Source organism: Leucopleurus acutus (genome assembly GCF_964270905.1).
Source record: "Leucopleurus acutus genome assembly, chromosome: 17".
NCBI lineage: Eukaryota > Metazoa > Chordata > Mammalia > Artiodactyla > Delphinidae > Leucopleurus > Leucopleurus acutus.
In genome coordinates this window covers 29,595,570-29,618,511 of record NC_139159.1, presented here as the reverse complement: position 1 = coordinate 29,618,511, position 22,942 = coordinate 29,595,570, and the positions used below count along the sequence as shown (strand labels likewise).

At 37.7% G+C, this 22,942-nt stretch overlaps 1 protein-coding gene across 1 annotated transcript in view; it reads left to right on the top strand.

Annotated features, from left to right (window-relative positions):
- CNGB3 (cyclic nucleotide gated channel subunit beta 3) overlaps window positions 1-22,942 on the top strand; it is a gene marked incomplete at both ends in the record, with an annotated part of 148,181 nt that overhangs the window by 110,624 nt on the left and 14,615 nt on the right. Inside the window, 2 exon segments of the mRNA XM_082858993.1 lie at window positions 8,156-8,239; window positions 17,294-17,412. Coding sequence (XP_082715119.1) covers window positions 8,156-8,239; window positions 17,294-17,412 — 203 coding nt within the window.

Genomic DNA, 22,942 nt, shown 5'->3' with positions numbered 1-22,942 from the left:
TAGTGGTTTGTACAAATTTGTTATTTTCTTAGGGAGGAAATATGCTGACTAGGGATCTTATATGCTTACCTCATAAATTATACCCAGTTGACTCGTGTTGCTTCTGATTCAGTCACCGTTCACTGAGAGCCACCTATGGCCTCAAGGGGCTGAGGCACAAAGGAGGAAACCTTTGGAGCATGTGTGCCCAGAGGATGCTCAGGAAGCTTCAGAGTGAAAAGGGGGAGACTCCCAGGCAGGAGCCTCATTATCACTCATTAGGACCAAAACATGGGGTGACAACAAAAGATGAATCTAGAAAGGTCAACTGAAGCCAGGCTATAGTGTGTGGGCCCAATCCTATAGGCCAAGGAAGCTGGAAAGGAGGAAACCGACAGCACAGATTTCAGTTTTATAAAGACAAAAAATGGGGTCACTTTGAATAAATCAGAATATCCAGGGATAATAAAGAAGGCTGACTCAACTGCTGAAAGCCTCCATATCTTGAATTCTCCCTGAAAATGAATCTTCCAGATCTTTAAAAGGCAGGCAGGCAGGAAGAGAGAGAGAAAGAGACAGAAAAAAGAGACAGAGAGAGAGACAGAGAAAGAGACAGAGAGATCTGACACCAAGATTGGAGGCTAGCAGGCATGCTTTGTGTCTTCCCAATCTTCAGGATTAGGATAAATTAAAGGTACTTGAAAATCATTTAACTCACAAATACCTAGTTTAAGATGTCCTAAAGAATATTTTAAGTTTATATCTTGGACCTTCAGTCAAAAATTTCACAAGGACTTTTCTCCATTTTGTAAATTTGTGAAGGGATACAGATGTAGTAGAATTTGTTTGCAATGCTGCACCAGATAATAACTCTATGCTAAATAAACTTGCTTCAGTTTTTCCAGAAATATGTCTGTAACTTTAATTGTGCATTGTATTCCATTTTTAAAACTCCAAAAAGGACAATGTGCTTATACTTCTTTCCTTTTAGCCTTGTGAAACTTGTTTATATATTAGTGGAACAGTGAGTATCCTAATGCTTTAACGAAAGTAATATAAGTAATGCTGGAGTATCACAAATTATAATATGGACAATGTTACATGAAGGAGGTCCATACTGTCCATGATCCTTCATTCCCAGTACTGTCACCATATGCCTTGCTATACCCAATACTCACATGGCCCCTGTATTAGTCAGGGTACTCCAGAGAAACACAATCAGTGAGATATGTGTGTGTGTGTGTGTGTGTGTGTGTGTGTGTGTGTGTGTATGAGCCATGGCCGCTGAGCCTGTGCGTCCAGAGTCTGTGCTCCGCAGCGGGAGAGGCCACAACAGTGAGAGGCCCGTGTACCGCAAAAAAAAAAAAAAAAAAAAAAAAAAAACAACCTTCACAATGACATTTAGACTTGTATTTGACCAAATATCTGAGTACCATGGCCTAGCCAAGTTGACACAAAGTTAACCGTCACAGCCCCCCAAACACTGTCAAGCTGTACGGAATATAATTGTCAAAGAAACCAAGCTGTTGCTAAGACCAATTTTTTTTTCCTTTTTTTTTTTTTTTTTGGCCGCACTCTATGACTTTTAGGATCTTAATTCCCTGAACAGGGATTGAACGCAGGGCCACAGCAGTGAACGTGCCAAGTCCTAACCACTGGACCACCAAGGAAGTCCCCCCAATTTTAAAATTGATACTTGTATCTTCTCAAACCTAATAGCTGCTATTTACTGAGTTCTCATTGTGTGCTACACTGTGTTTTCTTCTTTGTTACCTTCTCTCAATTAATTCTCACAGCAAGCCTCTGAGAAAAGGTTTATGACCACCCCACCCCCACCCCCACCCCATTTTACAGAAAGTACAAACTACTTACCTGACTGAGGCCAAAGAGCTAGAAGCAACGGAACAGGGTTTGAGCACTGATTTTTCTTATGCTACAGTCTACAGTCTTAACCCTTCAATGAAGCCACCTTTCAGTTCTCCACCAGACCTGTCTGGATAAGTGATAAGACTCTGAGAATTTTCCCTAGAGTCAAAAAGCAATGTAAGCTCAAGGCCATCCTTTGGTGATTTCCACAGACTTAGACTTGGCATGCCAGTTAGTTTCACACCAGATACCTAGATTCACACACACTGTGCTATTCTCCTACTAAGAAAAGACCTTGAATCTCATGTGTTTTTTTTTCTCCCTCTTAATCAAAGCAGGTAGAATTAAAGTCACAGAATTTCACCAAAACTTTGCTTCAATCAACTATGGTTAATTAGTAAGATCTGCTACTTCTACATGGGGTGATCAGAGTTTCTAAAGATCTTAGAGGTGAATAGTCATTTTTTAAAAATTGTTCACAAAAATAATTCTCTTCCTTTCAGATTGCATGTTTTTCCAGCCCAAGCTCAAGTATTAACCTAACAAGGAGTGATTCATTTCTATGAGGTTGGGCAATTTCCCCTCATTTATGATGATTTATTATTTTTATATTGATTTTTAAATACGTTTTATCAAATTAAATGCTAGGGAAATCACATTTTGCCTCTACCACTAAATTACCAGAAATAAGAGAAAATTTAATAAAAGTTCTGTTGCGCCACCTAGTGTCTAGAATTTAAATTGCATCCTTTAGAAACTGAAAAAGAGCGCCCTGCTTAATGGAAAGGAAAGACACCAAAATGGGAATGTTGGTACCACCAGTCTGTCAAGGAAAGCACAATACGCTGCCTTGGTAAAAATGGAGAACCCATCCCAAACAGGACACCTCACTGGGATCTGTGACTCATTGTCATTATATGGCAAGTAGAGCCCGGAAAGGCTTTGACTTCAGTGATAGGAAATATGTGGAGAAAGAATTTTGTATGTGAGTGGCAGACTGAACCAGGAATGAAATGGGAATGGCAAAATTATTTCTTCCCCTCACACAAGGGTCCCCTGTCAGTGACATCCTAATCACATATTTCCTCCCAAGGGCCTGAAATCAGAGCATTACAGGGAGGCTTACTACATTTCATTTTTAACTTTATTTTTAACCCTGGTGGTAAACGTAATAAGGTATTGTGTCTAGACTTTTTTAAGTATTTTGAACAATAAACTTATAACCCAGATGAACTCCATTCAACTACACATGCTGAGCAGTTACTCTGTCCAAAGCACTAGTGGGGTACCCCAGATACTGCACGCACATAGTCCCTGCTCTCTACTGCCTCCCAGAAGTGTGGGGAAATTCTATATAAATAAGATGACATCCTTAGCTGTTCTGTGATAATTCAGTGACTCAAAACATATAAAGTGTTTATCTCAATACCTTGGATATAGTAAGTTATATTGTTATTATTGCTATTATTACTGAGAAATAAAACTGATTCAGTCACAGGAGAGTTTTCACACAGGTAAAATCAGTGTGTAGCTGCGCTTGATCATAGGAAAATGGATTAGATTCATCCTCAGGGTTTCATCCAACTTGTGACTTCTCACTTTGACTATGTGATACTGAGGCTCCTAGAAAAATAGAATTATTTTCAGTTCTCAGGAAAGCTTGATGGAGATGACTTTACTTGTGTTTGCAAATGTTAAGCATAAGGTTGGGTCTGATATCACTTAGAATTCAATAAGTTATGACATCATAGTACCTTGCAAATTATTTATCACATTTGACTTTAGCATGGGTAACTGGATTCAGAATTCCTGCCCTAGACATATTACCCATCATTTGCTTAGTGGGAATGGAGTTTAAGATGGGACAAAGCATGTCCTTTTATAATAAACAAGGCTGAGCTGAGAAGAGACCTGAAGACTGTTTATACTTGAGGGTGACTTAAAGTTACAGTGAGTTATATATTACTGATAATATATTAAGTTCTTTTCCGAAGAACTTAAAGAGGAATGAGCCTAGAAATGAAGGAATCCTTCAGGACTGAGAAAGTAAACATCCAAAGGTAAATTTTACCAACTTTACAATTGCATTCAGAACTTGCAAGTATTAAAAGAAGAACTTCCTGGGTATAGGACCCATCATCTAAAGTATAGGTTATGTTTTGAATAAAAATAAAATTTCTCCCAACTTCATTCAAATCTCCAAAAGCCTTATTCAAATCTGTAACACAGTTTTTATACAGCACTGAATTTCCCATTGTTGAAAAAGGAATAATTTCTAATAACTTCATTCTATACATCAGGCCATATTTATTTAGTGCCTGGCATGCCCCATGCCCTGGCAGGACCCTGGGCATATGGAAGCGACTAATATACAAATCTTGCCCTTGAGTTGCTCAGAATGTAGATCAACACACACACACACACACACACACACACACACACACACACACACAGATGAGTCTCTTCCTCTGACATCTCTTGCATGTGTGACCTTAGTGAACTAGTCAATAGACTGCCTGAGCCTCTGTTACCTCATCTAAAAACCAAGAGTGTTAACAATATATTAATTAATGCCAAGCATCACAGGAAGGATGAAAGAATTAAATAGATGAAAATAAGAAAATAAAATGTAATACAAATGTTGTGTTAATACAATGTTAATATTGACATTTACACAGGTACTCTCACTTTACAAAAGAAAAGGAACATTTATGAAACAATGACTGGGCTCTTTCTGTGAATCGGAAGTTTTCCTAATTACTTCTATAAAGGAAATGGAGCTGCATTATAAAGAAAAAAATGCTAGCCCTGGGATGTAATTCTTTTTTATCATACGATAATGGAGCACACTGTATCTCAAGAAAATAGGGAGGAGGGAGGGAGGGAGGAGATAACTGTTCTCAAATACATCATAAAACATAATGACTTCATAAGGCAAACTTGATTTCACTAAGCCAAAATACAGAAAGGAAGGATCTAGTCATAAATCACAGTTGCCCCAAGGCTGGTGGCACCTATCCACAAAGCAATCATTAGGGGAAAGAATCACTTAGTTGGTGAAGCTTAAATTGTAATTTTTTTATTACATACAACTGCTATGTTCTGTTTACATAGCTAATACATATTCTCTGCAAGTACATTGATAAAAACTCATATTTATAATGGTTTAAATGCTTTTCTCTGAGGAAATCCAAGCCATAAGCTAACAGCTCTCCATTTAAGTATTTGGGCATTTCTACTGAGGAAAGTACTAATTGTTTGTCAATCTATTTTAAGACTTATCTCCTAATTTGTTCCAACACTTCCATTAATTGGGTCTCTTTAGAGTGCTTTCTGCCAGTGAGCTAACCTGAAAGATAGAAGAGAAAAGATGAAATGTGTTCCTTCTCAAAGAGGATTTTGTTCCTACAAACAATCTTGGGATGCGTGTTTTACTTTACTTTTATTAATATTAATAAAAGTTGAAGTCTCATCAATTCTTCTTGCCAGTTCTATTCTCCTTTCTCCCTCCTCAGAGGTGGCCACTAAAATGATTTTAAGGATATCCTTCCAATACTCATTTTTATTTTACTTTTTATCTATATAAACATCAATGACAGGTAGTATTTCTTTTTTTTTTTTTTGAGGTACGCGGGCCTCTCATCGCTGCGGCCTCTCCCGTTGTGGAGCACAGGCTCCGGACGCGCAGGCTCAGCGGCCATGGCTCACGGGCCTAGCTCCACTGCATGTGGGATCTTCCAGGACCGGGGCATGAACCCGTGTCCCCTGCATCGGCAGGCGGACTCTCAACCACTGCACCACCAGGGAAGCCCGGTAGTATTATTTTGTACAGATTTTTTCATAGTTGGAGTCATAATGAATATATTCTATAGCTTGCTTTTGTGCAGACGACATTATTTGTTGAATTCAATCACATCTAGAGAGAGAGAGAACTGATTTATTGATTTTAACCACTTTATGGTATTGCAACCTACAAATCTTCAATATTTTTACCTGTCCATAGATTGCCATTTTGTTGTTTCCAGTTTTTTCAGTACTGAAAATAATACTGCCACTCACATCTTTGTACATTTATGGAATTATTGCCATAGGAAAACAGCATTTAAAATCATTAGTAATTCCTATGAATACAATTTAATACAGTTGGGAATTTTCATCAAAGTTCATTCCAGCAGGAATTGTTCAAGGAATGAAAACTTTATTTTGGCCTACAAATTATAATTAAAAGTTAATGCCGAAAACATCAAACTGTGCTTGTGAAAGTAAATGTAAGTGGGCTTTTTAAAAATATCTTCTCTTTCTGATCATTTATAATGCTATTATTCTCCATGGATATGAATGATTGAGAGTTACCTTCATTGCAATGATATTCTAGATATGTTTAAGCTTAAGAACTTCCAAATATATTTCCAATGAATTTTCTCTAAAATATCAAGGACACTAACTTTCCTTAGTGGGCAGAATCTTAAAATCAAGCCAGTTTGTGTTTTTTCCTAAGAGAGTTCTGAGTGATCAGAACACCAGTTTCTGAAATGAAATTACTGTGAATCAATGACAGCATTAAAAGAAGTAGGGCACATGAGCCATATAGTTAGAGAATTTTTACTAAAAACAAAATAATTTTTAGAAGGAAATTAATCTTTGTCATTTGCCTTAGCAAATATGATAACCTATGAGACATGGTAGGGATAAAATAAATATAAATAACAATTATATACTTTGCACAAAACAAATACATGACAAGGAAAGAAAATGTACATTTCACTATGCCTAAAAGAACCTTTGTGCATCTTGGCAGATAAAAATCATACTCATCTTCAAATGACTCAAATTGTGTCACCCACACGAGCACCTTCTTGATGCTTCCCCTCTCTCTCATCCCCACTCCAAGACAGAAGTAACAGCCCCTCCTCTTGAAAGTTGTATGGATACCTACCTGGGATATCTTATGATATGATTAACTTTTACCACAAATTACAGCTTTTCTGTATACTTAAAACCTTATCCCAATTAGACTTACTCTCTGTCATCTCTGATTGCACCAAGGGCATTGTTCAAAGCCTTGCTCATAGCAGCTTTCATGAATATTTGTTGGACTGTATTAAGAAGGTATTCCTGTTGGCTTTTGCCTTTCTTTCTATCCGAGAGAACCAAAAGCTATAGTTTCTCAAATAAATTTTTAAAATTCTAACTTCAATTTCATCTGAATGCTTCTCACCCATGGCTACTTGAAAATACTTCAATCATAAATCATTAACTCTCCTTATCAGTCAAGCAACCCCAAGGTTTAAATTTCATATGGATCTAGGTCAAGTGTTTGCTACCAAAATCATTATGGAAACCTGTGATTGCTAAAGGAATGATTAGCCAATCCACAAACTGGGGGTAGGTCCTTTACTTTTCCACCTCCTTCCTCTGCTACTGATTAGGATTAGTTCTCTGCAAAATAATAATTTCCCCTAAGGGACGGACAAAAGGAAAGCTGCTACATGTTAACAGCTCTGAGAGGAAAAAATAAAAATATTTGATGAAAGCAGAAGATTCAAAATCGCTATGTAAAGTGAGAGTTTTGAAGCATCTACAGATTTTTCTTTAGCCTATCATATAGATAAATTACAATTATTTAGACAGAAAACAAATATAGACACATTTTCTAATAAATCAAATTTGTTTCTTACACTATTGAAGTGGAGATGAACAGTCATTTGTTTAACAGATATTGTTTTTGTATCTCTCCTGTACAGTTACTCTGCCTTAAGAAGATGACAATTAAGTTTGGGAAGAAAAACATACAAGCTTGCAAAGTTAAATAATAATATCTAACAATAGTGTGAAAGATGTTATTAAAAAGAAAAATATTCAGCAAAGATTTTTATCTGTCAGTGTTAATATATTAATAATCAATTGTTCACTATATTACCGTAATCTTTAATACCTATCATTTACTAAGCATTATGTTAAGTTTTATATGAGTAAAATTTTACCATTATGAGATTAGTAACATTTTCACCCCCATTTAACAGATTAAGAAAATGAGGGCATGAGATACATAGATACATAGCAATAAGTAGTGGAAACAGGATTCAAACCTGAATATATCTAACCAGGATCTAAATTCTAGCCAGCATATCATAGGTATTTTTTTCTAAATTTTGGGTCAAGACAAGTTCATATCCACCGGCAACTAATATTTTAATGTTAACACAGACAACATCTATTACTGTTTATTTCCATTGCATTTTAAAATCAATTGGAATATTGGCCTTTTAGCTGTGTCTATGAGAATTATTTTTCTCTGTTTTTTCTTTAGGGTTGTGATACACAGATGATTTATGACATGTTGCTAAGATTGAAATCCATTGTCTATTTACCTGGTGACTTTGTCTGCAAAAAGGTGAGTTCATGCTATTTTTCTAATGCATGACTAATAAATACATCTGAGGAGTTCAGATATAAGGCAAGAGAATAGTTTAAACAAAATTTGTCCAGGGTGAATTCCATAGTATGGAAATAATCATGATATACAATTCTGTAAAACTATAATGTGCTCTCAGAGTTCAAAATGGAACAAGACAATATGGATTTCATTACTTATAGGATATAAGTGTGGGTGGTCTGAAAAGTTGCTTTGTGTGAATGTAAATCATCAATTGTCACACCCCATTAACTCCAAATACTTAAGGTGGAGAGAAAAGTTACAGAAGTGAAAGGTGGTTCTGCCCTTTTTATGTCTTCAGCAAGCTATCAGTTACCTCCATTTAGCTCACCCAGTTAGTAAATAATCAATGCCATTTTTTTTTAATTTTACTGTGCTTTTTATGATTACAAAGTAATACATGTTCATTATTTTTAAAATGGGAAACACATAAAAGCACAAAGACAAAAACTCCACCACCCAGAAATAACCACTATTAATATATTTCAACCTATCTTTTTATATCGACTGATGGATAGTTAGAGCTTGTTTTATAAAATTGGCACCATACCTCGCTTATGTTTGAAACTTGTTTTGTCATGTCACAATATATCATGGGAACATTTTACATATTATTAAGTAATCTACAACATCCTTTTTAAAGCTGCATAATCTTCCAGTCTATGAATATATCATAATCAATTCCAAGTGTTTGCTATTACAAATAACTCTAAAATAAACAATTTTGCACATCTCTGATTACTAACTCAAAGGGGGAGAGAAGGAATGATGACCTTGGGACCTTGAGATACATCTTGAGATATTAAATCAATAGTGAAGGCAATAATCAAAATAAAAAGTAGAGAAAGATGAACAGTTCAAAGAAATGAGAGATGATCCAAAACCCTGGGGAGTTCACACATGAGTGAGGGTAAGAAGTACTTATATCATTCCAAAATAATGTGCTAGATGGTAGAAGTAAGCACTAGCTGTGGTAGGACACAGAGTAAGGACACTTCTGCACTGGGGTACTGGCAAGATTTCCTGGAGAAGATGCTGGTCAAGCTAAGTCTTGAAAAATGAATCAGCATGAACCAGGAGAAAGAAGAAGCAGGCATTCCAGGTAGAGGAAAGAATTCACATGAGTCAAGGCAGAAAGGAAGGGACTCTGTCTTCGGAGGGAGTGTATGGAACTACAATAAGTCAAAAGCTAGAAAATTTTAGTATCTTTTATTCAGTGAAACTCAATAAATAATTTTGAAATACTATGGGCCAGGCACTGTGCTGGGTACTGGATATATTCAGCAGTGAGCATAAAAAGGTGGTTCTTGTCCTTCAAGGGCTTACAGTCTAGTGCCAGGGTGTTCAATCCACAGTGTACATCAGAATCACCTGAATTTAGAAATCTGGGCTCCATCTCCAGTAACTTAATTGGTCTGGGTGGAGACCACATATCAATATTTTTAAAGCTCCCAGATGATTATAAATTGAGCCAAAGTTGAGTATCACTGGCCTGATGGAAGAAACAAACAATAAACAAATAAAATTACTGTGTAACTCCAAAATGTGCTAAGTTTCTATGCAGCAAAAACAATTTGCCAGGAGAGTGCGTGGTGGCAAAGGCACTTACTTTAGATTGGGGGACTCAGACAGGGAGAGATTGTCAAGCTGTCAGGCATGAACTTTGTGAAAATCTGAAGAGAAATAGTTCTCTAGTTTAAAAAAAAAAAAACTGGAAAGGACACTATTTTAGATGAAGACTGGGGACCATGAGGCAGGACAGAACTTGACTTGTTTAAGGAATGGAAGCAAATGATCAACTAGGATAACGGTGAAAGACAAAGTCAAATAGAGTGAAGGTACTTTAAGGCATCCAGGTAGAGATACCTAGTGCACAGGTGGAAATCAGTCTAGCCTGTGAGAGAGGACAGAACTGGAGGTAAATCTTTGGAAACCGGCATATGATGGAAACTGATATCATAAGAAGCTCAAGAAAAGGTAAATAAAGAAGACCAAGGCTGTAACTTTGAAGAATACCAGTATTTATGGAAGAGGTCAATGAAGAAGAATCAGAGAGGGCAACTGAGTAGGAGCTGTCAGAGGTAAAGAGGAAAAATAGAGATTGTGATATTAATGAAACCAGGAATCTAGAATCCCACACAAGTTAGTCCAGATTAAATGTGGGCATACTGATGATATAAAATCATTTTCATTAAAATGGGAAATACAAACCACAGCTCAGTTTAAGGACCCCTTTCGGGCAGTGATGCATTTAGGATGACATGACCTTAATGCACCAAAATGGCCTTTCAATTTGTTCCAATAGCAGCAGGGACTGAAAATTGAGATAACTCATAGAAACTTTAGCATCTGGGCCCACAATCAGTGAAAATTTGTTTAACAAAGTGTGAAATGCAGAGTAGATGCAGCGTTCTCATTTCTAATTTCTTCCTCACATCGCATCCATCACTCAATAATAAAAACAGATCAGTGAACACAAATGAAGGAAGGAAAAAATAAGCAGGGGGAAGAGCAGAAATGAAAAGACATGAGACTCCAAGCCACATTTCTTTGTTTCTGTTTTTAAGAAGGGATTTAATTAAGAGTAGACATAGACAGAGGTGAAAAGTTGTTACTTGTCCAGATTTTATACAGCCAAGTTCAGCTTTGTTTTTTATCATTTCCCCAAATCATTGTAGGAAAATGGAAGAAAAAAAAAAAAACGAAAGAAAACATGTTCCATTAGCAGTTGTTTAAATAATTGAAGAAATGGCAGGGCTCAGGACTGAGTTTGCTGACCTATCTAATCCTCAGGATGGCTCCTAAACTTACCAAGTGTAGTTTGGACTGCTTCAACGAGTACTTAGGAATTTTCCCAGGATTAATTTGCAAGAATTAATTTGAGCACCATAATGCCCGTCAGCCTTGGAAATAGCCTTCTACACAGGAACCCCGAAAATTTGAAGTGCTCTCTCACTAAGGGTTACATGAAGCGCTTGCATTTCTACACTTTCTCCAAATTAGTACATAAACCAACCAGAAGAGCTTGGTTTGATCTTATTTTGCACATGTTGTCAGACGTTGCTCTCTAAGGAATGTCTACTTCATTTGAATGCCAATTAAACTTGCAGGAAAGTTTTAAATTAGCCTAGAAATATGCAAGAAATAGTGGAAGTTTTGGTTCGTTGATTATGCCAGATCTCCTTGGAAAATTATTGAAATGACCATTAAAAAATAATTAAAAGTGCTGAACTATATTTAAGTACCCATTATGTACTTCTACCTCCAGTCAGTTGTAATAACTGCCTTTGAAAAATCATTCCAGTTCCTTGAGAATTACTTCATGCAGAGAATTAAGGAATATGACCCTGTCCTAATCATTACTTCTTGGAGTATCTCTTGAAAAGCTAATTTTTAGACACTTGCGCTCATTTTTAAAATAATTCATAGATATTGTGTTGGTTTTAAAGAGATCAGTCTTGATATTGGATTCATTAGATATGATCTGTACATATTATATAATCAGGTGACATAGGTGTTGCTAGTTCTAATGCTATCATCTGCCAGCCTCGTAAGTTTGCCCAAGACACTTAGCTTTTCAAGTCTCTACTACCAATTTTTAAATAAGAATAATGATATCTTTCCTATTTGACCTCACTGGGATCTTTGCAAGAAATAAGTGAGTTAATATCTATGAAAATACCTTGCAGCTATAAAGTAGCATGTTCCTTTTTTTTTAAATTTATTTATTTTATTTATTTTATTTTTGGCTGTGTTGGGTCTTCGCTTCTGTGCATGGGCTTTCTCTAGTTGCAGTGAGCAGGGTCTACTCTGCTATGTGCGGGCTTCTCATTGCAGTGGCCTCTGTTGTTGTGGAGCACAGGATTTAGGTGCGTGGGCTTCAGTAGTCGTGGCATGTGGGCTCAGTAGTTGTGGCTTGCGGCCTCTAGAGCGCAGGTTCAATAGTTGTGGCGCACGAGCTTAGTTGCTCCGCGGCATGTGGGATCTTCCCAGATCAGGGATCGAACCCGCGTCCCCTGCATTGGCAGGCTGATTCTTATACACTGCACCACTAGGGAAGCCTCAAAGTAGCATGTTCTGATAAAACAAACACAGGCGTTAAAATAAGGAGCAATGTAAAATCTGATATTATGATTTTAAAAGTACTTTGCAAATCAAGATGTATTATTAGCATTGATAATGTGGAAATAACTATAATTAGATCCATCTGTATTGGAATTTCTACTTAAATCTACATTTGGGAATAAATATATCTATTTATAGAAGGTATAAATACACAATGCAAAATTTAAATATACTTTTTGCATTGCTTAGTTAGGAAATGTGCATTCTAGGCTTCCTTTTGCTTCTATTTACTATCATGGAGCAACGGTTACTCAGCCAAATATTAGCCAGTAAGCCAATCTGTGCCTTTATTTTCTTTCTGTAAAATGGAAATAATAATACCTACTCTAGCTTCCTCATAAAAGTCATGGGGAGATAAAATGAGAATTTCAGTGTCACAGATGTTAACTAAGAGGTAGAGTCTGAAAACTTTAAACTTAACCTAACAATTATAATATGACAATAAGTAATGTTCAGGAGAATAACCCTTGGTATTAAAGAATTTCAAAACTTCCCAGAGAATAGCTGAATTGTAAATTATTCATAAATGAGTGCCTATGTCATAATTCCTATGCTCAGCAGTGGAACAAAGTAGACATTGTCTCAGCCATTGCAGAGCATAAACTATAATCAACATTGTTTAATCCTAAATTAATTTTAGTGTATTCTACTCCTTTGAAAATATGGTTGACAAGAATGTTTTATGAACTCAAATAATCCAGCCCCCACCTGAACCAAATATAAGAGAATTTATTGTATTTATGCTATTTTTAATAGCTCAGGGTGATCAAGACTCAACTCACTAAGACATATATAGGTACTGTTATCCAAATAGTTTGCCTAGTATTATGAGAACTGGCTTATTTAAAGTTTAAAAGCTTTTCTTCACCCAAGTGCCATTTAGATCTCTTGTAAAACATATTTATGTATTTTGGATCCTGGAGTGAGATGTGTTCCAAGGGCCCCACAACCACCCACTAGTTTAGTAATTTGCATGACTCAACATAAAGTTATATTTATCACTTAAGATTTATTAAGGCAGAGTATACAGTGCAGGGATAGCAAGAAAAAGATATGCATAGGCAAAGACTAGAGAAATCAGGTGCAGATTTCCTAGATCCTATTTCTGAGAGGCTCACATGAATGCATTTTTATCTCCTACTGTGGACCATAGAGACAAGAGAAAAATATCTCTGCCTAGGAAATCTCATCTAAGTCTTGGAGTCCAGAGTTTTTAAATGGGGCTGGTCACATAGCTACATGACCAGTCATTGTTCAGACTCCAAACTAGATACAAATCACACACCATAAATCTTTGTGTTTACATTAAACAGTGTTGACAGCCTGGTACATCCTGCCACACTGCCTGAGGCATACAGAATAACATTAACCAGTGTCTATGAGAACGTTCCAGGAGTTTAGTTCTCAAGGCATTGAACAAGTGTCATTGCCCTGGCTCCAGAGTCCCCAGAGATAAACAAGAACTGAATAAAAGAACCTGCTGGGGCTTCCCTGGTGGCACGGTGGTTGGGAGTCCACCTGCCGATGTAGGGGACGTGGGTTTGTGCCCCAGTCTGGGAGGATCCCACATGCCACAGAGCGGCTGTGCCCGTGAGCCATGGCCGCTGGGCCTGCGCGTCCAGAGCCTGTTGCTCCGCGATGGGAGAGGCCACAACAGTGATAGGCCTGCGTACCGCAAAAAAAAAAAAAAAAAAAAGAACCTGCTGAAGGGAGGAACACTCCCAAACTCATTCTATAAGGCATCACCCTGATGCCAAAACCAGAAAAAGATGTCACAAAAAAAGAAAATTACAGGCCAATATCACTGATGAACATAGATGCAATAATCCTCAACAAAATACTAGCAAACAGAATCCAACAGCACATTAAAAGGATCATACACCATGATCAAGTGGGGTTTATCTTCAATATATGCAAATCAATCAGTGCAATACACCATATTAACAAACTGAAGGATAAAAACCATATGATAATCTCAATAGCTGCAGAAAAAGCTTTTGACAAAATTCAATACCCAGTTATGATAAAAACTCTCCAGAAAGTGGGCATAGAGGGAACCTACCTCAACATAATAAAAGCCATATATGACAAACACACAGCCAACATCATTCTCAATGGTGAAAAACTGGAAGCATTTCCTCTACAATCAGGAACAAGACACTCTCACCACTATTATTCAACATAGTTTTGGAAGTTTTAGCCACGGCAATCAGAGAAGAAAAAGAAATAAAAGGAATCTAAATTGGAAAAGAAGAAGTAAAACTCACTGTTTGCAGATAACATGATACTATACATAGAGAAGCCTAAAGATGCTACCAGAAAACTACTAGAGCTCATCAATGAATATGGTAAAGCAGCGGGATACAAAATTAATGCACAGAAATCTCTTGCATTCCTATACACTAAAAATGAAAAATCAGAAAGGGAAATCAAGGAAACACTCCCATTTTCCATTGCAAAGAAAAGAATAAAATACCTAGGAATAAACCTACCTAAGGAGGCAAAAGACCTGTATGCAGAAAACTATAAGACACTGATGAAAGAAATCAAAGATGATACAAACAGACGGAAAGATATACCATGTTCTTGGGTAGGAAGAATCAACATTGTGAAAATGACTATACTACCCAAAGCAATCTACAGATTCAATGCAACCCCTATCAAATTGCCAATGGCATTTTTCATAGAACTAGAACAAAAAATTTTACAATTTGTATGGAAACACAAAAGACCCCAAATAGCCAAAGCAATTTGAGAAAGAAAAACGGAGCTAGAGAAATCAGGCTTCAGACTATACTACAAAGCTACAGTAATCAGGACAGTATGGTACTGGTACAAAAACAGAAATATAGATCAATGGAACAGGATAGAGAGCCCATAGGTAATCCCACACACTTAAGATCACCTTACCTTTGACAAAAGAGGCAAGAATATACAATGGAGAAAAGACAGCCTCTTCAACAAGTGGAGATGGGAAAACTGGACAGCTACAGGTAAAAGAATGAAATTAGAACACTCCCTAACACCATACACAAAAATAAACTCAAAATGGATTAAAGACCTAAATGTAAGGCCAGACACTATCAAACTCTTCGAGGAAAACTTAGGCAGAACACTCTATGACATAAATCACAGCAAGATCCTTTTTGACCCACTTCCTAGAGTTAGGGAAATAAAAACAAAAATAAACAAATAGGACCTAATGAAACTTAAAAGCTTTTGCACAGCAAAGGAAACCATAAATAAGATGAAAAGACAACCCTCAAAATGGGAGGAAATATTTGCAAGCGAAGCAACAGACAAAGGATTAATCTCCAAAATACAAAAGCAGCTCATGCTGTTCAATATCAAAAAAACAAACAACCCAATCCAAAAATCCAAAAAGACCTAAACAGACATTTATCGAAAGAAGACATACAGATTGTCAACAAACACATGAAAGAATACTCAACAGCACTAATTAGTAGAGAAATGCAAATCAAAACTACAATGAGGTATCACTTCACACCCGTCAGAATGGCCACCATCAAAAAAATCTACAAACAGTAATTGCTGGAGAGGGTGCAGAGAATAGGGAACACTCCTGCACTGTTGATGGGAATGTAAATTGAAACAGCCACTATGGAGAACAGTATGGAGGTTCCTTAAAAAACTAAAAATAGAATTACCATATGACCCAGCAATTCCACTACTGGGCATATCCCTGAGGAAACCATAATTCAAAAAGATACATGTACCACAATGTTCATTGCAGTGCTATTTACAATTGCCAGGACATGGAAGCAACCTAAATGTCCATCGACAGATGATTGGATAAATAAGCTGTGGCACATATATACAATGGAATATTACTCGGCCAAAAAAGGAGAGAAATTGAGTTATTTGTAATGAGGTGGATGGACCTCGAGTCTGTCATACAGAGTGAAGTAAGTCAGAAAGAGAAAAACAAATACCGTATGCTAATGCACTTATATGGAATCTAAAAAAATGGTACTGATGAACCTAGTGGCAGGGCAGGGATAAAGACACAGACGTAGAGAACGGACTTGAGGGCACGGGGTGGGTAGGGGAAGCTGGGACAAAGTGAGAGAGTAGCGTTGACATATATACACTACCAAGTGTAAAATGGATGGCTAGTGAGAAGCTGCTGCATAGCACAGGGAGATCAGCTCCATGCTTTGTGAGGACCTAGAGGGCTGGGATAGGAAGGATGGGAGGGAGTCTCAAGAGGGAAGGGATATGGGGATATATGTATGTATCCATATGTATGGATATATGTATGTATGCTTATAGCTAATTCACTTTGTTTTACAACAGAAACTAACACAACATTGTAAAGCAATTATACTCCAATAAAGATATATATAAACCTGCTGCAGTAACACTTTCTTCTCAACATGGAACAAGAATAATAGCTTAAGGGTCTCATATGCCCCAATTACTAAAATCAGACCTCAGTACTATAGGCAGAAGAGTAGAGTTCACCTTTAGATGACTGTAACCCATGTTCTTTGGATAAACTAAGCAACTTCTTCAAAGCATAGCAGTCATCACCAAAGCTAAGGTGAATATGCTTACAATCTGTTATTTCCTCTCTCCAATCCCATTCTTAAAACAATGTGCTGACTGAAGTATCTTTGCCTGTCCAGTGATGGCACACAGTGCTCAGGTTCTAGAAGGTATCACTTTCCTTGTAATTTCCTTTCACATGTTATGTCAAACTGATGTCCATAACTACCTCAGGTCTTAAGATAATTATTATTACACTTCTATTCCTTGCTTCCTTCATTTACATTTACTCCTCTAAAAGAGTTTATATCTTTTAATTTGGGGCATAATTGTCAAGAATAAAGTGACTACCATTTCCTCTTTACATTTGGCATATAGGGAGAAATTGGCAAGGAAATGTATATCATTAAGCAAGGAGAAGTCCAAGTTCTTGGAGGAGCTGATGGCACTCAAGTTCTGGTTACTCTGAAAGCTGGAGCAGTGTTTGGAGAAATCAGGTATCGAAAAGACACCTTGTAATATTGAAGTCTGTCATTTGTTAAAAAAGAAAAGTCTTGGGCCATAAAATAAGTAAAGTTCCCACTCAAATTCACCAATGGTTTGATTGTGCTGACAGCATTGATAAAATAAGGATTTTCACATTTCTATTTATCCTTTCCCTTCCCCAAAAGAACTAGCTCATTCAGCCCTTTAGGCCCAGGACTTAGGTCAGCGTCTAGCATAAAGTAGATGCTCAATATATGTTGAATAATGAATGTGTGAATAAATGAATGGATGAATGATGAAAGAGGAGATTGGGAGAGTTAGTCATCAGATTGTTGGAGAACTTGAATGCCAGGCTAAGACAATAGTTTTGAGTAGGTGAGTGATAATGATTATCATTGTGGGACCAAATTGCCTGAGTCCAAACCCCAGTACCACCACTTACAATCTTTGCTCCTTTGTTACTTGACCGCTTTATCCTTCATCTTAATAATTAGAAGAGAAGGGCTTCCCTGGTGGCGCAGTGGTTGAGAGTCCACCTGCCCGATGCAGGGGACACGGGTTCACACCCCGGTCCGAGAGGATCCCACATGCCGCGGAGCGGCTGGGCCCGTGAGCCATGGCCGCTGAGCCTGCGCTTCCGGAGCCTGTGCTCTGCAATGGGAGAGGCCACAACACTGAGGAGCCTGCGTACCGCAATAAAATAAAATAAAATAAAACAAAATAAAATGGCATAGTAGAGTCAGCCATCTGCATCTGTGGGTCCCTCATCTGAGGGTTCCACACACCAGGACTCAATAAACTGGATTGCACGACCCATATGTGAATGCACAAGCCATGGATACAAAGGTCTAACACTACAGACAGCAAATTCAAGCATTCTGTGGGCTAAACATTCCATATGTATTATTGTATTTAAACATATTCATGTATTCATCCAATAAACACTTATTTTGAGTGCCTAGTACATGCTAGACAGTCAGGTATTGCTCTAAACTCTGGGAATGTACTGTGAAAACAGTAAACAAGAGCTTACAGTCTTGAGGGAGAAAGCTAACAATAAATAAACTAGACAATAAGATCACATTGTGATAACTGCTATAGAGGTAAAAATTGTTAGAGACTGGGGATGCTACTTTACATATAATGGTCAGGGATACCTCTTTGGACAGATAATATTCCAACTGAGACTTGAGAGAGTAAATGGAGCAGCCATCCAGACATGGGGGAAGAGCCTCCCATATGATGGAATAGCAAGGGCAGAGGCCTAGAGGTAGAGCAAGCGTATCTGGTTGAACATCATAGAGGTCAGTATGGCTGGAGTTCAGAGAATAAGGGACACTGTGGCGAGATGAGGCCAAGGAGGTGCTCAAAGACAAGACTGTACAGGCCTTTTAGGCCATGGTAAGGAATTTGTATTTTATTCTAAATACCAGTGGATACCAATGGAGGATTTTAGGCAAAAGAATGATACAATTTGAATTATGATGTTAGAAGACCACTCTAACAGCTATGTGGAAAAGAGGCAGTAAAGAAACGAGAATGAAATAGAGATCAATTAGAAGCCAGTTGTGGTGGTTCAAGTGAAAGATGATGGAGCCTTGAACTAGGATGCTGTCTCTTAGGGTAAAGACAAGAGTGCACTGTCAGGCAGTTATTAACATATCCATTTCATGATTGGAAAAATTGCAATTCCAAGGTGTCAATTATCTGGCCCAGGATAACATAGCTAGTAAGTGAAAGGGACAATATTCAAACACGAGCTTCATGGATCAGGGCCTAGTGATCTTTCCACCAAACCACAGAAGAAAGGTGGTTCATCCAACCTCTGATTTCATAGCTGCTAAGAAGTTATCTTCAGAGTTCCAGAGATATGAATAATTTCAGATGACTTTATATTAGCATAATTAGGGTTTCCTTAGAATGTTGAATCATGTTAATTCTCTGTTGATAATGTGCCTTCTCTTTTTTATTTTTCCTCCTTGCTTAAAACTGGGTGGGCACTTGTGTGAGGGTCTTGCTCTGGGGCAGTGGTAGAAACACTCAGAATGTCCAGATCTGTGTGTTCTTTGCCTATTTTGTATCGCTTCTTTACTAGGAGTACTTGCAAAAGTGATTTAATACTTTAGTGACTTAATAATCACTGTAATCTTCAAGGTCATAAAACAAGCAACAGTCTAATCTCAAACATTGCAGAAATTAATTAGCTGACCTCTCCCAAGGGTTGAGTACTCCCTGAAGAATAAAGCTTTATAAATACAAATATGTTAATTGCTGATATTATCATCACAGTAGGAAATATTCTAAGAATACAATCCAGGTGCTGCTGAGTTGCAATTGAAAGGAATCTTAAATTCTTGACAGCAGCTTCTCAAATAAATCTCCTATTACCCACTGGGTTTCTAAGGCCAAATTGAAACCAGTAGACCAGACAAGCTCTAAATTCACTCAGTAATCTGGCTGATTCAAGCAAAAGGGAGGTTTTTGCCTTGATTCTCTTCTTGGCTGTGGTTGAGGAGAAATACGATACATCTGCCTCTTCCCAGATACCCCCAGGCTTCACAGGCCCACAGCTGTCATATGCCCCTGGAGCTCTAGTTATTTATTCCAGCAATGGAGGCATGCCTGCCAAACATCTAGATACTGGAAAGATCTAGTAATTGTGTTTACTACTCAAAAAACCTGTGACCTTTGTTAAAATGAGCTAAATCCAGCACTATCATGTAGCTTTTTAACGAAGGTTCTTTTTTCTTAGGAAAAAATAAGAAAGAAAAGAACTGAGGGCTTTCAAGGACATTATATACTAATCCAAAAGAGCAAAGCACTGACTAAAATATAGATTTACAGCCTGTCATGGAGAAAATGCAGACCACATTTCCAATTAAAATCTGAGGAGTTCAGACACCCCATTTTTAATAGAGAGACTCAGGGTCTGCTGGGGGATAGCCTTGTAGCAGTACTGACTCCACTGTTTGTTTTCACAATTACAATTATTGCCAAGTCTTATTCACCGAATGTATTTAACCACTTCCTATCCTCCTTCTACATCTGTTAAAATCTCACTTTTCCTGAAATGCATCTGAATTTTTACCCTTGCTAGTGCTATTATGATTTCAATAGAAATCCCTACTGGTTTCATCTCCCTTTGGAATGTCCTCCCCCTGGAAAATACCTATTCACCTTTCAAGACTTCAATTCAGATGTCACCTCTCTGAAGCCATCTCTAACCAGCCCCCCCCCCCCACAAACAACTAGTTGCTCCTTGTTCTATGCTTTCATAGTATTTCATTAGTGACTTTACTACAGGAATTACCACTAATTTATAATCAATTCATTCAAATGGATATCCTCAACAGACTAAGCTATTAAAATGTAAGAACTAAAACTTTCCATCTTTATGTCACCAGCAGCTATATAAAAACTGTACAATGTGTTGATTTTCATTGATATTCTGCCTCCATTCAAAATAATTTGCAGGTGTTATTCAGAAATTTCTGATTAATTAAGTAGTTAATTGTGATTTGATAAAAAAAAAAACAGAAAATTATATTCATTACACCTTACAGTACAATGTGAAGTGCCTCAAAGAAGGCCATGCCTGGCATGGTGAACAAGAATGGTGAGCAAGAAACAATCACTCCCCTCAAGGGCCTTATAAATAAAAGACAAGGAAACAAAAAGATTCCAATACTAGGTAGTAAAATGTATGGGTTGCATTCAATGATGGAGCATACGCAGGATGTTATGGAGTACAAAGCCTTCACAAGGACCAATCCTTCAGATTGAGCAACTGCTTGAGGTTATTTGAGAACTGAAGGCAGACCTTTCAGTGCTTCTCAAATGACATGTGGAGAAAATAATGTGTGCAGACAATATGTGTGCACAAAGGTCAGTCCTGATAGCCTGTACAAGGGTGTATGTAAAGGAGTATTCACATAATGCCTGTAGTAGGTTGAATGTTGGCCCCCACAAAGATATATCCATGCCCGAACTCCTGGAACCTGTGAATGTGACCTTATTTAGAAAAAAAGAAGAAAAAAAAAAGAGTCTTTGCAGATATAATTAAGCTAAGGATCTTAAGGTGAGCTCATTCTTGATTTTTTTGGATGGGCCCTAAATCCAATGACAAGTGTCCTCACATGAGACAGAAGAGGAGAAGACACACAAACACAGGGAGAAGAGGGGAAGGCCGTGTGAAGACCGAGGCAGAAATTGGAGTTATGCAGCCACAGCCAAGGAACTCCTGGAGCCACCAGAAGCTGGAAGAGGCAAGAAAGGATTCTCTCCTAGAGTCCCTGGAGGGAGCACAGCCCTGCCAACAACTTGATTTTTGACTTCTGGCCTCCAAAACTGTGATAGAATAAATTTCTGTTGTTGGTAGTCACTGGTTTTACAGTAATTTGTTACAGCAGCCTCAGGAAACTAATATAATACTAACCTTTTTACATTGTTAACTTTTGAAATTTACTGGGGAAAAAGAAAAGGTCTGCTTGACACTCCTTCAGCTCACCCTACATGGCCAGTCCACCTCAAAGACCTATCAATTTCACGTCCAAAGTGTGTCTCCAATTGTTTGCACCTTACCTTCTCCACTGACCCCACTTCCGTCCACACCACCTCCCTCTCTCACTGGACAACTGCAGGGCTGCTCCAAGTCTGCCACTCCAACCACCACACCCTCTGTAATCCAGGCCCCACTAGCAGCCAGAGGGATCCTTCACGAACAGGTATGATCATGTCATTGCCCTCCTGCTTAAAACCACTCAATGTTTTCACATGTTCTTTTTTATCTAAAAGTCCTTGCCTGACCTACAAGATCCTGCAGAGTCTAGCCCTGCCTACCTCTCTACTGCAGGGTGTAGCCCACTCCCCTTGCTCTCTTTAATCCAGACTTTAGTTCCTTGAATGTGCCACATGCCATCCAGCCATGGAGAGTTGGTTTATTTTTTCCTAATTTTGTAATTTAAAGACTGTTTTATTCAGGTAATAATGGTTTATAATATTATATGTATCATGTATACATTACATTTTGACTTCTGCATATACTGCAGAGTGCTCACCACCAAAAGTTTAGCTTCCATCTGTCACCGTATAGTTGACCCCCTTTACCCATTTTGCCTTCCCTCAACCCTTCTTCCCCTCTGGTAACTACTACTCTGTTCTCTGTATCTATGTTTCTGTTTTGTTTTGGTTTGGTTTGTTCATTTATTTTGTTTTGTTTGTGTTTTTTATATTCCGCCTATGCGTGAAAACATGCAGTATTTGTCTTTCTCTCTCTGACTTATTTCACTTAGCATAAAACCCTCAAGGTCCATCCACGTTGTCACAAATGGCAGGATTTCATCTTTTTATGGCTGAGTAGTATTGCATTGTGTATATACACTACATCTTTATCCATTCATTCACTGATGGATACCTAGGCTGTTTCCATATCTTGGCTATTGTAAATAAAGCTGCAATGAACATAGGAGTGCATATATCCTTTAAAATTAGTTTTTGTGTTCTTTGGATGAACATACAGAAGTGGAATAGCTGGATCATATG